At 45.2% G+C, this 14,133-nt stretch overlaps 1 protein-coding gene across 4 annotated transcripts in view; it reads right to left on the bottom strand.

Annotated features, from left to right (window-relative positions):
* The window catches only part of PSD3 (pleckstrin and Sec7 domain containing 3), a 703,925-nt gene that overhangs the window by 115,220 nt on the left and 574,572 nt on the right, over window positions 1–14,133 (bottom strand). For all 4 annotated transcript variants that reach the window (XM_040325287.1, XM_040325286.1, XM_040325291.1 and 1 more), the window contains one exon: window positions 13,589–13,632. In XM_040325287.1, coding sequence (XP_040181221.1) covers window positions 13,589–13,632 — 44 coding nt within the window. The remainder of the gene's footprint in view (window positions 1–13,588; window positions 13,633–14,133) is intronic.

Raw genomic sequence — 14,133 nt, 5'->3', positions numbered from 1 at the left:
GGCTCCAGGACTGAACTGGCCGAGGAACTCGATGTGTTTGGCACGTCGAGTTCCTCGGCCGTGTGTACAGGGCCTGACATAGATTTAAGGCCCCGTGCACACGGGGGTATGAATCTATGCTCAAAATATGCTGCATTTTTCTGACAGATCTTGCTAGAAAAAAAATGCCTCCATTGTCACATATGTACAGGGATGTAAGCATGTATGGTGTTAATCGTAAATGTATTCTACTGGGCAGACTAGTAGGGTGCAGGTCCGAAAGCCCTGCACAAGCTGCGGGTGAATTGTGACTGGTAAAAAAGGGGGGGGGGGGTGCAGGTCCTATGCTCACTATGCTAATTAACTGTGTAGGATATTATTCCTGTCACAGCAACCCGTTAGTTGCGGACTCACCAATTAAGGTGCATGCAAGTTACTCAGACTGGAAAAATCAGCTGGAAATTGTCCAGCCGACTTTCCAGCATATGATTGGATGATCAGCCTATAAGCTGATCAAGTCCAAACAGGACATATATCAGAGTAAAATTGGATAAGTTAGCTATGCGCTTTATGCTGCTATTTTGCTAACCTGCTTTCTGCTTATATGACTTGGCTGCACAGTGTCCTTGACCTTCATGAATGCTATACCATGATAGCCCTCTCATACTGAATTGTGTGTTATTGAGCTGTGATATCAGGTCACCACATCATTCATTGGTCAGCCACAGTGCATAGCTAACTTATCCAATTTTACTCTGACATATGTCCTGTTTGGACTTGATCAGCTTATAGGCTGATCATCCAATCATATGCTGGAAAGTCGGCTGGACAATTTTCAGCTGATTTTTCCAGTCTGAGTAACTTGCATGCATGCATCCCGTAGGTAGTCAGTGTCTATTTAGATAACGTTATCTAATTATTTTAATTTTTATATTGGGTGTTGGTGATGGGTGTCAAAGTGTCTGATTTATTTGATTGCTAAATTTTTGTATCAATAAACCCCTTTTTTTGTGGCACGGCCCACTTTTTGGCATCTTTATCTCTGGGAGGATACATTTCTTTGTTTTTTCCCCCCGGGGGGTTTTCTTTGTATTGAATTGAGACTGGTCACCGCACTAGTGCACCCCAGATAGACGAGTCCCTGGAGCCCAGTGCCAAACTTATTCTGGCACTGGGCTCCATTCCAGGACTCAGCCTTGATTCTCCAGGACAAACATCAGTTTCCTGGACGGTCTTGGCGAAACAGGGACAGTTGGTAGGTATGTATAGATGGATACAGTATGTAGGAAGGTACCAAACATCATTTTTGCCACTAATCCCCAGTTCACTGTATAACCCTTGTGAAAGCTACACAAACATAGATAATTCACAGCAATGTGAAGACATTGCTCTGAAGGGCCTATGTTGGTGCAGCTTTTATAATCTGTTTTGTATCATTCTTTAGTGAATGTGTGCTCTTTGTCATTATGAACCTGCTTTACATTATTTCTTCTATCCTTGTACCTGCTTGGTAAACTGCAAGTTACAGTTAATCCAAGTCTGATCATTTGCACGATTACCTATTTTGTTAGGCAATAAAGACCCTGGGGTGATCAAAATAATGTTATCCCCCTGGATAATAAAACAAATTCTCTTTTCAATATTGGAACATACATTTTTGTATTATCCTGGGGTGATCAAACCTTCTCTCATATCAAAGGTTTTATGGGTTCAGAGGTTTTCAATGCAGATGTTTACCATTACACTATAAAACAATTCAAATGTAACTGTCACTCATTGAAAACTATGCATTGCATCAAAATAAACTGTTGCACATAAAATGCTTAATAAATAAATACATAAACTTGTTAGTACGTAATAAATTGATAGACAATATATTAAACAAAATCAGTTTGAACTGGGAGATATTATACTTAGAATTTCAAAGGTCCAGGGTATAAATTTAGACTTTAATCTGCTCCAAAGTAATGTGTCAATACCTTTTCCAACTTATAAAGAAGGTGACAACAAACCTGCTAGAAGCAATAAGTAAAATTTTTATTGGGAATTGGGTGGAACTCTAGGCAGATTAAAAAACAATATGAAAGTGTCATTAAACTCAGATGCCTTGTACACACGACTGGTTTTTACGACGAGAAAACTGCCATTTTTTATATTGGTTGTGAAAAACGGTCATGTGTATGCTCCTGTTACGGAACCATGAACCAGACGTACAACAAGAGATAAGTGAAAATAAGAAGGCTTTATTGAAAATCAAGCTGTAAAGCAAAAGTCCAACGGATGGTGAAACCAGAGGTCAGGAACCAGAAGGGTAGTCAGACGAAGCCAGGATCAGGAACCAGCAGGGAAGTCAGACGAAGCCAGGATCAGGAACCAGCAGGGAAGTCAGACGAGGCCAGGATCAGGAACCAGCAGAGAAGTCAGACGAAGCCAGGATCAGAACCAGAAGCAGCAGCAGTCTTAGAAGCATGTGCACACAGGAGGACCAAGCAAGGAACTGAAGTCACAGACCTCCTATATATGTGAGCCAGGTATCCAGCTCCTCCCAGTGGGAAGGAGGAGCCGCAGGGTGGGAGGCTACAAGAGACCTAGAAACCAAGATGGCCGCCAGCACATGTCAAACGAAGGAGACAGGAGAGAGGTAAGACCATGACAGTACCTCCCCCTCAAGGGCCCCTCCTCCGCGGTGCAAAAAACGGTTTCTGAGGGAAGCGTGCGTGGAAGGCTCGGAGCAAGGCAGGAGCATGGACATCTGCGGAGGGAACCCAGGAACGCTCCTCAGGACCATAACCACGCCAGTGGACCAAAAACTGCACCCGACCGCGGACCAGGCGTGAGTCCAGGATATTGCTCACCTCATACTCCTCGTGATTGCCCACTTGGACCGGACGAGGCCGAGGAACCGAGGAAGTGAAGCGATTGCACACCAGTGGCTTCAACAGGGAGACATGAAACACGTTGGAGATCCGCATGCCAGGTGGAAGCGCAAGGGCATAGGCTACCGGGTTTACCCTGCGAAGCACTCGGAAGGGACCAACAAAGCGAGGAGCCAGCTTGGGAGTGGGCACTCGAAGGTTGAGGTTGCGGGTGGACAACCATACACGGTCTCCGACCTGGTAGGAAGGAGCAGGCGCTCGTCTGCGATCAGCCTGGAGTTTCTGGCGCTGCGCAGAGACCTCAAGGGACCTCTGGATCTGTACCCAAGAAGCACGTAGAGCAGAAAGGTGATCCTCCACAGCCGGAATATCCTGGGGAGAGAATGCCTCCGGTAACACGGCAGGTTGGAACCCATAATTGGCCATGAAGGGAGACGTCCCAGAGGAAGAGTTCACAGCCGTGTTCCTGGCAAACTCAGCCCAAGGCAGGAGGTCAACCCAATTGTCCTGGTGATCGGAGACATAGCAACGAAGGAATTGCTCCAAGGCCTGATTGGATCGTTCTGCGGCCCCATTGGACTGAGGGTGGTAGGCCGAGGAGAAGGAGAGATGAATCCCCAACTGGGAGCAAAAGGCGCGCCAGAACCTGGACACAAACTGACTCCCCCGATCCGACACTATCTCTTTGGGCAAACCGTGCAACCGGAAGACCTCCCGGGCAAAAATCGTGGCCAACTCTTGTGCAGAGGGTAACTTCTTGAGAGGAACACAGTGGCACATTTTGGAAAACCGATCCACAATCATGAGAATGACCGTATGGCCTCGGGATGCAGGGAGGTCCACAATGAAATCCATCCCCAGGTGTGACCATGGGCGCTCCCCGGTGGCTATGGGTTGCAGCAGGCCCAACGGAAGGTGCCGAGGGGACTTACTTTGGGCACAAACGGAGCATGCCGCTACATATGCGGCGATGTCGGAACGTAGGGAAGGCCACCAGAACAGACGTGAAACAGCCCAGGACAGCTGATTCTTACCAGGATGCCCCGCGGTCTTGGAGTTATGGTAGGTTCGCAACAACCGAGTGCGCAACTCCTCAGGCACAAAACATCTGCCGTTGGGTGTCCCAGAGGGAGCACCAGACTGAGCCGCCAAAATCTGCACACCAAGGGGAGAGGTCAGGCTGGTGCGAATGGCGGCCAGGATCTGATTCGGAGGTATGACCGAAGTCGGTATAGATTCCTCCCTGGACAGCTCGGAGTACTGCCGTGATAAGGCATCCGCCCTGATGTTCTTGGAACCAGGTAGGTAGGAGACCACGTAATTAAAACGTGACAAGAACAGAGCCCATCTGGCCTGACGTGGTGTCAATCTCTTGGCCTCAGAAAGGTAGGTCAGATTCTTGTGGTCCGTCAGGATGAGAACCGGAACCACCGAGCCCTCGAGCAAGTGCCTCCACTCTTTGAGAGCCTGCACTATGGCCAATAACTCCCTGTCACCAATCTGATAGTTGCACTCCGCGGGTGACAGTTTCCGGGAGTAAAACCCACAAGGAAGCAGCGGACCCTCTGGTGTCCTACGCTGAGACAGAAGGGCGCCTACTCCCGTCTCGGACGCGTCCACCTCGAGGACAAAGGGCAACCCAGGGTTGGGATGAGACAGAATCGGAGCTGACACAAAGGCGGATTTTAGGGCCTCAAAAGCCCGGATGGCCTCGAGCGGCCAGACCTGGGAATTACTGCCCTTCCTGGTCAGATCCGTGAGAGGCTTGGCCAGCATGGAGAAGTCCCTGATGAACTTCCGATAATAATTGGCGAAGCCCAAAAAACGCTGCAAGGAACGAAGACCACTGGGCTGAGGCCACTGTAAGACAGCCGAAACCTTCTCAGGATCCATGGAGAACCCCTCAGCGGAAATGATGTAACCTAGGAAGGTTACCTGGGATCGGTGAAATTCGCATTTCTCAAGCTTACCGAACAGCTTGTTCTCTCGTAACCGTTGCAACACTCGTTTGACATCCAGAATGTGGGCCTCCCTGGATTCAGAATATACCAAGATGTCATCCAAATAGACCACCACACACTGCTGCAACAGGTCACGGAAAACATCGTTGATGAATTCCTGAAAGACTGCGGGCGCATTGCACAACCCAAAGGGCATAACCAAGGATTCATAATGACCGGTCCTGGTGTTAAAGGCGGTCTTCCACTCATCGCCCGCCTTGATCCTTACCAGGTTATATGCCGCCCTCAGGTCGAGTTTGGTAAAGACCGTGGCCCCTTTAAGGCGATCGAACAGCTCGGAAATCAAGGGTATCGGGTAAGCGTTCTTGATCGTGATGCGATTGAGACCCCTGTAATCGATACAAGGCCTCAACTCACCGCCCTTCTTTTTCACAAAGAAAAATCCAGCCCCTGCCGGGGACGAGGATTTGCGAATGTGACCACGGGACAGCGCCTCCATCACGTACTCCTCCATGGCCTCATTCTCCGCAACCGACAGTGGATAGACCTTGCCGCGAGGAGGAACGGCACCAGGTTGTAACTCAATGGCACAATCATATGGGCGGTGCGGAGGTAGGGCAACTGCGCGTACCTTATCGAATACATCCCGGTACTCCTCGTATTCAGGAGGCAACAGAGAGTCCGAGGAAGTACACAGCAACTTGACAGACCCATGGATGCACTTAGCCCCACACTGTGGTGACCATGAGAGGATCTCGGCCGATCTCCAGTCAAAAGTCGGATTATGCTTCTGGAGCCAGGGGTACCCCAAGACCACCGAGTAGTGTGGAGACGAAATAACTTGGAAGCAGACCGACTCTCTGTGAGCGGCACCAATGGCTACCCCCACTGGAAGGGTCTCATGAGTCACGTGTGACGGTTGGAGGGGTCTGCCGTCTATCGCCTCTAGAGCCAGCGGGGAACCTCGAGCCTGTAGAGGAATGGAATTGGCGGCAGCGAACTCACTATCAATGAAAAAACCACCAGCACCAGAGTCCACCAACGCCTGGGTCGTCACCGAGCCCCCGACCCAGGAGAGGACAACAGTGATCAGTGGTTTATCAACACGGGAAACCGGGGACGAGGAGACTCCACCCAAGATCTGCCCCCGACAGGATCTCAGGTGCGAGCGTTTCCCGGACGGTTCGGACATGCCAACCGAAAATGCCCATCGAGACCACAGTACATGCATCGGCCCTCGCGTCTCCGGAGTACCCTCTCCCCCTCGGACAAGCGAGCAAACCCCAGCTGCGAGGGTTCACCCCCAGACAAGTCAACACCAGGAGGCGTGGGAGGAGAGGGAGGCACGGGTGGGACAGCAAACGTAGGCGCCAAACTGTTAGGAGGCCTCCGCAGGCTCACCTTAAAGGAAGGTCTCTCCCTGAGTCTGGTGTCAATCAAAATCAGGAAAGAAATAAGAGCCTCGAGCTCCACTGGTAGATCCTTAGCTGCAACCTCATCCTTCAAGGCATCCGAGAGACCATGAGAGAAAGCAGCGACCAGGGCCTCATTATTCCAACCTACCTCTGCTGCCAGGGTACGAAACTCAATGGCGTATTCGGCTACGGATCGTGAACCCTGTCTGACGGACATAAGGAGCTTCGCAGCAGAGGCGGCGCGAGCCGGCACATCGAATACCTTCCGAAGAGAAGCAACAAAACCGGAAAACTCGGCAACCACCGGATTGTTGTTCTCCCATAAAGGACTGGCCCAGGCCAAGGCCTTGTCCGAGAGCAGCGAGATCAAGAACCCCACCTTTGATCTCTCAGTGGGAAAGGCATGTGGCAGCAACTCGAAATAAATGCCCACTTGGTTAAGGAAACCTCGGCACTGAGTTGGCTCTCCCCCAAATCGCTGTGGAAGGGGGGCAGAACCGGACATACCCCGAAACACCGCAGGCGCAACAACAGGTGTCGAGGTAGACTCTGGCGCAACAGTCGGATCGGCCGTAGGAGCGGGCCCAGGAGCGACGACCGACCCATCGGCAACGGGAGCGAAATGAGCCGTGCGTTCAAGCAGGGTCTGCAACGCCACGGCGAACTGACTCATCAGGGACTCCAGCTGAACAAGTCTGGCAACCAGTGTGGGTAGCGAGGATGGCTCTGTACCGTCAAAATTCATGGCTTGGTCCTAATGTTACGGAACCATGAACCAGACGTACAACAAGAGATAAGTGAAAATAAGAAGGCTTTATTGAAAATCAAGCTGTAAAGCAAAAGTCCAACGGATGGTGAAACCAGAGGTCAGGAACCAGAAGGGTAGTCAGACGAAGCCAGGATCAGGAACCAGCAGGGAAGTCAGACGAAGCCAGGATCAGGAACCAGCAGGGAAGTCAGACGAGGCCAGGATCAGGAACCAGCAGAGAAGTCAGACGAAGCCAGGATCAGAACCAGAAGCAGCAGCAGTCTTAGAAGCATGTGCACACAGGAGGACCAAGCAAGGAACTGAAGTCACAGACCTCCTATATATGTGAGCCAGGTATCCAGCTCCTCCCAGTGGGAAGGAGGAGCCGCAGGGTGGGAGGCTACAAGAGACCTAGAAACCAAGATGGCCGCCAGCACATGTCAAACGAAGGAGACAGGAGAGAGGTAAGACCATGACAGCTCCCTAGCAGTTTTCTCGGTGAAAAAACTGCCCACAAGAAAATTGAAACCAGCTCTCTTTTTTCTCGGCGTGTTTCCCGTCAGGTTTTTTCTCGTCGCGAAAAACGGCCGTGTGTATGCTTTTCCGAGGGGGAAAAAAACGTGCATGCTCAGAATCAATATTGCAGCCCAAAAGTAGCCCAAAGCGTGGCACCATTTAAAAAGGAACTTCCCCTTTATAGTTCCGTCGTACGTGTTGTATGTCACAGCATTTTGGTCGGACATTTTTTTGCATGAACGTGTGTATGCAAGTCAGGCTGGAGAGGAATCACATTTTCCTGCTGAGAAAAATGGTACATAATGTACATATTTGCAAAGCTACTAAGGCATTTGTTTTGTATAGAGTGAAATATACCTGGGTAATCCTGCCTTCAGCTGTCCCTCTCATCTTCTCTAACCCCACTGCAGGTTGAGATTTTGAGTAGACTAGCTGGTGTCCTCTATAGAGCATGCTCAATTTCAGTTCCCTTCTAAGCTTTTCATTTCCTTCTTTTTTCTTATTTGTGCAGCCCACATGACTATAGAGTCACACATGTGGGCGCATACACAGTGGCAAATGACACTACCCTCTGCTGACACCCGATCTCATCGGTGTCCGCTATGCTCCGATTCTGCAGACCGAGGAAAATCCTATTTTTCCATCCATCTGCAGAGTGGATCGGGTGAACACGAACAGACGGTCCGTGTTCATCCAATCCCCCATAGGGGAGAGTGGAGATCTGACAGGGCTATCCCTGTCATCTGCTGGCTCAGCTGGGATCAATGGAGCAATCCCCGCTGAGCAAGCACATATATAAGGAACGGATCCTCACGGGATCCGATAGTGTGAAAGGGCCCTAAAAGAGGTATTTGATATTTATAATTTAATTTAAATTGCTTTTCTGAAATGTTTTTTTTTTTTTTTTACTCATGTGACTGGCACAGCACCAACCAGGGCTGGCCAGACACAGACTCACACTGTAGAGTGCATACATCAGCAGAGTAATAGAAGACCCTCCCAAAGATCTTTCCTTGCAGATGCCAAAGAAACACCATGTGACCACACAACAGCGCTTCAGAAATAAGGCACTTGATTAAAAAATAAAATAAAATAAAAATACAGTGACATGATATATATATATGATTTATGTGAATGAATTATGGCAATTAACACTTCACTGTTCAATTATCACTATAAATGCAGTTGTGTGTTACTTTTAAAATAATTGATTATATTTTTGCCTCGAGTTTTTCTTAACCCCTTGCCAGCTGCCTCACGCAGATATACGTCGGCAGAATGGCACGGGCAGGCAAATCAACGTATATATACGTATATATCCTGCGGCCTAGCAGGCGCGCGCCGGTCGGAGTCTCTGAGACCGTGCCCACGGGACCCCACCGACTCGATGTCCGCCGGTGTCCCACGATTGGGTCATGGAACGGCAGAATGGGAGGATGCATGTGTAAACAAGGCATCTCCCTGTTCTGCCTGGTGACATGTCACTGACTGTCTGCTTACTCTAATCGGAAGCAGCGATCAGTGATGTGTTACATTAAGTCACGCCCCCAAACCGTTAGAATCACTCCCTAGGACACACTTAACCCCTTCCTGCCCCTAGTGGTCAACCATTTCACTGATAGTCACATTTATACAGTAATTAGCGCATTTTTATAGAACTAATCGCTGTATAAATGTGAATGCTCCCAAAATGTTGTCAAAAGTGTCCGATGTGTCCGCCATAATGTCGTAGTCACGAAAAAAATTGCAGATCGCCGCCATAACAAGTACAAAAAAATAAAATAATAATAATGCCATAAAACGACCCCCTATTTTGTAGACACTATAACTTTTGCGCAAAACAATATATACGCGTATTGTGATTTTCTTTACCAAAAATATGTAGGAGAATATGTATCGACCTAAACTGAGAAAAAATAGCTTTAAAAAAAAAAAGTACAAAATATTGTTTTTTTATAAATTTCGCTCTATTTTTGTTCATAGCGCAAAAAAAAAAAAAACTCAGAGGTGATCAAATACCACCAAAATAAAGCTCTATTTGTGGGGAAAAAAAATACGTAAATTTTGTTTGCAATTGTTATTTAAAGCGACGCAGTGCCGAATCGCAAAAAGTGGCCTGGTCATTTGGCAACCAAATGGTCCGGGAAGTGGTTAATTTTGCGCATCAGCATTGAGATAGGCAGAGGAAGGAGAACTAGAAACCAATTAGGTTCTACTGTATTCACATGTGTTAAATATGTTGAGTATGTTGAATGAGCAACTTTTTTGACAAACTTTTTTGACATGGCTTTTTGTTCTTTATCAATTTCTGGCACACAGGTCCTCTTTGCTAGATCTAAGAAACCTGGGAGTTACCAGTTATATTCCAAGGTTCTCTCTCATGTTCTGAACTAAATCTGTCGGAGTAGATTCTTGGCTACTTGTCTAGTGTAATCCTAATGCAATTTGCATTGTTTTCTATTAAGTCAGTGCACACCACTGCGTTGTGGTTGTGTGCTCTGAATAAAATTACTGCATGCATTTTTAGTGCGGCTTGATGCAAGGCAAACATCGCAATGCTGCCACAGTGAATAGAACTTAATGAAATGTAACTTGTGGCAATAAAGTTCTAACGAAAAAAAAAGTAAACAGTGCAATGTGCCAGGATCAGCACTGTTTCCCCCAATGTACTCCAGTGGTCTTCTGGTCTTTACTGGCTTAATAAATAAATGTATATATATATATATATATATATATATATATATATATTGTACAGTTCACTAGTTTTCTGTTAGCATGTTAGCATCTTGGATGCAGCAAGCCCAGTGTGCTAAAACGACAGTCTTTAAGATCAAAAATGCATCATTACTCAAACGCTTGAGCAGTTTATCGCACTAAAAAATGTATCAACCTTAATTATTCACAACCTGTCACTACCCATTTAACACAAATTATAGATTTTGCAGATTGAACAACCATATACATTTTTCAGGTGTTGGCAAAGGCTGGAATATAATTGAAACCCAATTTCTAAAGGGACCTGTAAAACAGTATTAAAGGTTAAAGTGTTACTTAACCTAAAACATTTTTTTACCTTAATGAATTTTTTTGCATTAAGCTAAAATCATTTTCAGTTTTCCTGTGCCCCCCTTTCCCTATATAAAGAGGAAGACAGGGGAGAATAGATCAGCGCTGTGCATGGCTGTATCTTTTCTCCCCTTACTGGCTCTTGCTGCTTTCAAATGCAGTGAAGAGGAAGTGGGGGGCAAGCCTAAGTTCCACTCTGTAAGTCTATGGAGCGTGGCTCCATAGACACTCAGGTCTGGAGCGAGTACACACAGCGTGTCCCCATAGCAAACGGCTTGCTATAGGGCTTGCTATGGAGACAGAAAAAGAAGAGGAGGAGCCAAGATTGCTGCTGAGGTCCAGAGAAGAGGAGGATCGGGGCCACTCTGTGCAATACTACTGCACAGAGCAGGTGAGTATAACATGTTTGTTATTTTAATAAAATAAAATAAATCTGGCTTTTGATTGATGAAGGCTTCACTTCCCTGTTATTCTAAGACAAAGGCTGGAGGGACATGACAAACCATGTGACTGTCAGAAATCTGCCCACACCATGTTATTGCCAAAAAATAAAGATTTGATTTCAAATATATATATTCGTATGACAATTTAAAACACTTTATTGATAATGTTTATTTATTTCTTCTCTGCCACTGTTTATCTGCAAACAGGCCGGGAAAGAGCTGGGTCATGTGGCAGCTGTAAATAGTTTAGGAAAGAATGTACTTTTTTCGCGGGCGTAAGGGCGCGGAATTCAAATTGGGCGGGTAGGGGGCGTGTTTCATTTAAATGAAGCGCGTCCCCGCACCGATTGAACTGCGCATGCCCCGTCCGTCAAAACTCCCAGGGTGCATTGCTCCAAATGACGTCGCTAGGACGTCATTGTTTTCGACGTGTACGTAAATGGTGTCCAGCCCCATTCACGGACAAATTACGCAAACAACGTAAAATTTCCAAAATTATACGCGGGAACGACGGCCATACTTAACATTGAGTACGCCACTAGATAGCAGCTTTAACTATACGCCGGAAAAAGCCGAACGGAAACGACGTAAAAAAATGCGACGGCCGGTCGTATGTTCGTGGATCGTCGGAAATAGCTCATTTGCATACTCGACGCAGATTACGGCGGGAACGCCACCTAGCGGACGCCGAAAAATTGCATCTAAGATCCGAAGGCGTACGAAGACGTACGCCTGTCGGATCTAACCCAGATGCCGTCGTATCTTGTTTTGAGGATTCAAAACAAAGATACGACATGGGAATTTTGAAATTATGCCGGCGTATCAATAGATACGCCGGCGTACTTTCTTTGTGGATCTACCCCAGTGTGTTTAGTATCACTTTCAGCCCCAGTTCACACTAATGCAATTATAGCAATTCCTGTGCGTTTCCCGCACTGTATGGCAATCGCACTGCGTTCATGTGACCTGCTGCAGGTGTCAATTAAAAGTTAACAACACCCCAAAAGCAGCTCCGAAAACACAGCAAGTTCGCCTGAACTGGATCATATAGATATGAACATTATCTATATGATCACTGGTCACTGGTTCCAGTGTGAACAAAAAAAATCTAAATGCACCTTTTTCATGCGAATGCAGTGCGATTTGAACCGTTCAAAATTAATGGCCTCAAATCGTACCCCACATAATCATGTCATTTGCACAAGAATGCGGTGCAATTCCTGTGTGAATCACAGGCGTGGTGACATCGTGAACTGTGCCCAAATGTCACTGTAGGCTATACTGAGGTTCACATTTACTGTAGTGAACTACTGGAGTCTACTGCAGAAAAATCTGTATATTTTACATACTATTGTCCAACACCTGAAATTAAATAATTATTTGACCTCTAGTAGTAGGCTGTCCCTCTTTCTACAGCTTGCAGGCCACTTAATATTGTAAGCTTTGCCATTCAAGGTCAGAAATGTCCAAAAAAAATAAGTTGGAGAGATATTTTCCAGTCTTCGCAATGAGATAATGCATGCATCAAACAGCTACATGTCAGGAGCACTGCTTGTTTTAACTAAGCCAGCTACGTTCAGATTAAGAATGGACAGTTCTACTGGCCTCCTACAGTACAAAGTACATTAGTAGTGGCATGCTACATGAACACGTCAAGTTTCTGCCGCGAATTTCGCTGCGTTTTACCGCGTTTGCGTCTATCAGCGTTTATACCACATACATTGTAGACCCTCCCAAAGCTCTGAAAGCATATATTTTTAACTATTTCTGCCATTTTCATCAGAGAGAGCATAGATATGTATGTATATATACATACATAAGAAATATATATATATATTTATATTTATGTATGTACATGTATAGATATATATATATATATATATATATATATATATATATATATATATATATATATATATATATCTATCGATAGATAGATAGATAGATAGATAGATAGATAGTTTTATGTATATATATATATTTATATATATATATATATATATTTATATATATATATATATATATATATATATATATATATATATATATATACATAAAAAAAGAAGAAAAAAGAAGGTTTGGGCTGAAGGAAATGCAGGTAGACACAGATTGTTCAAAGTACAACATGCTGGTGATGTATTGCATTAATGAATGATTATATAGGATCTCTGAATTATCTAAATTATTCACATAATTTAAAACAATTTAAAATAATTTTTTTAAGCTTTTTATTTTCTGCTCTAAAAAAAGAGTACCTTTAAAAACGCTTATAAACGCAAACGCGGCTAAACGCGGGTGCCGCGTTTAGCGGCATTTTGCGTCTGAAACTTGAAAACTTTTGCGTCTGAACCCATTTTTTTGCTTCTGAAAAAACTAGCATAAACTAGCATAAACGCAACTGCCGAAAAACGCAGAAAAACTTGACTGTGTGCATGGACACATAGGATAACATTGAATGTGTTCAGGGGCAGTTGAAAAAGCTGCCCAAATGCCTCTGAACACGTGTTTAGCAGCGTCTCGTGTGCATGAGGCCTAAGGGCACTGACATTTTTGTTCATGTTGATTAAGAAGAAATTACACTTACGCTGCCCATTCCAACTTTTCATTCTTGATGGAGTTGTACAGAGCCTAAAAAAAGAGAAATAAAACATTACTAATTTTCTCAAATACATACTATCTGATTTTAAAAAGAATGCATTTTTTTTTCTATTCAGTTTAACAATTCAGAGAGAGGCTATGCAATAATTACTTTTAGATTTGCCTTTCATGTATGCTTGACAGAAGAAGACATGAAATGTCCCTATCACTGTGTTTCTTGCTACTTGTCGTACATCAAGTGTGAGTAAAGGTCAAAATATCCCATCAAAGTGCAACTGTACACATAGCTGTTCTCAACATACTTGCCTTCACAGTTACCATTCTCTATCATATACTTTACAGGTTTCTTCTTAATAGAATGCACATATTATCAGAATTAGATTTGCATAATGATGAAAAAAATTATATACTTTAGCTTGCATTGGAATATTGTGAAATCGACTTTCCTGAGTAACTAATACAGTTTGTGCGAAAACATAAAAAAAAAAATCTGATGATATTATAAGTTCTCATATTTTTTTACCAGCCCAA

The sequence above is a fragment of the Rana temporaria genome, chromosome 1, assembly GCF_905171775.1.
Source record: "Rana temporaria chromosome 1, aRanTem1.1, whole genome shotgun sequence".
Lineage (NCBI taxonomy): Eukaryota > Metazoa > Chordata > Amphibia > Anura > Ranidae > Rana > Rana temporaria.
This window is presented reverse-complemented; position numbering and strand designations above follow the sequence as displayed.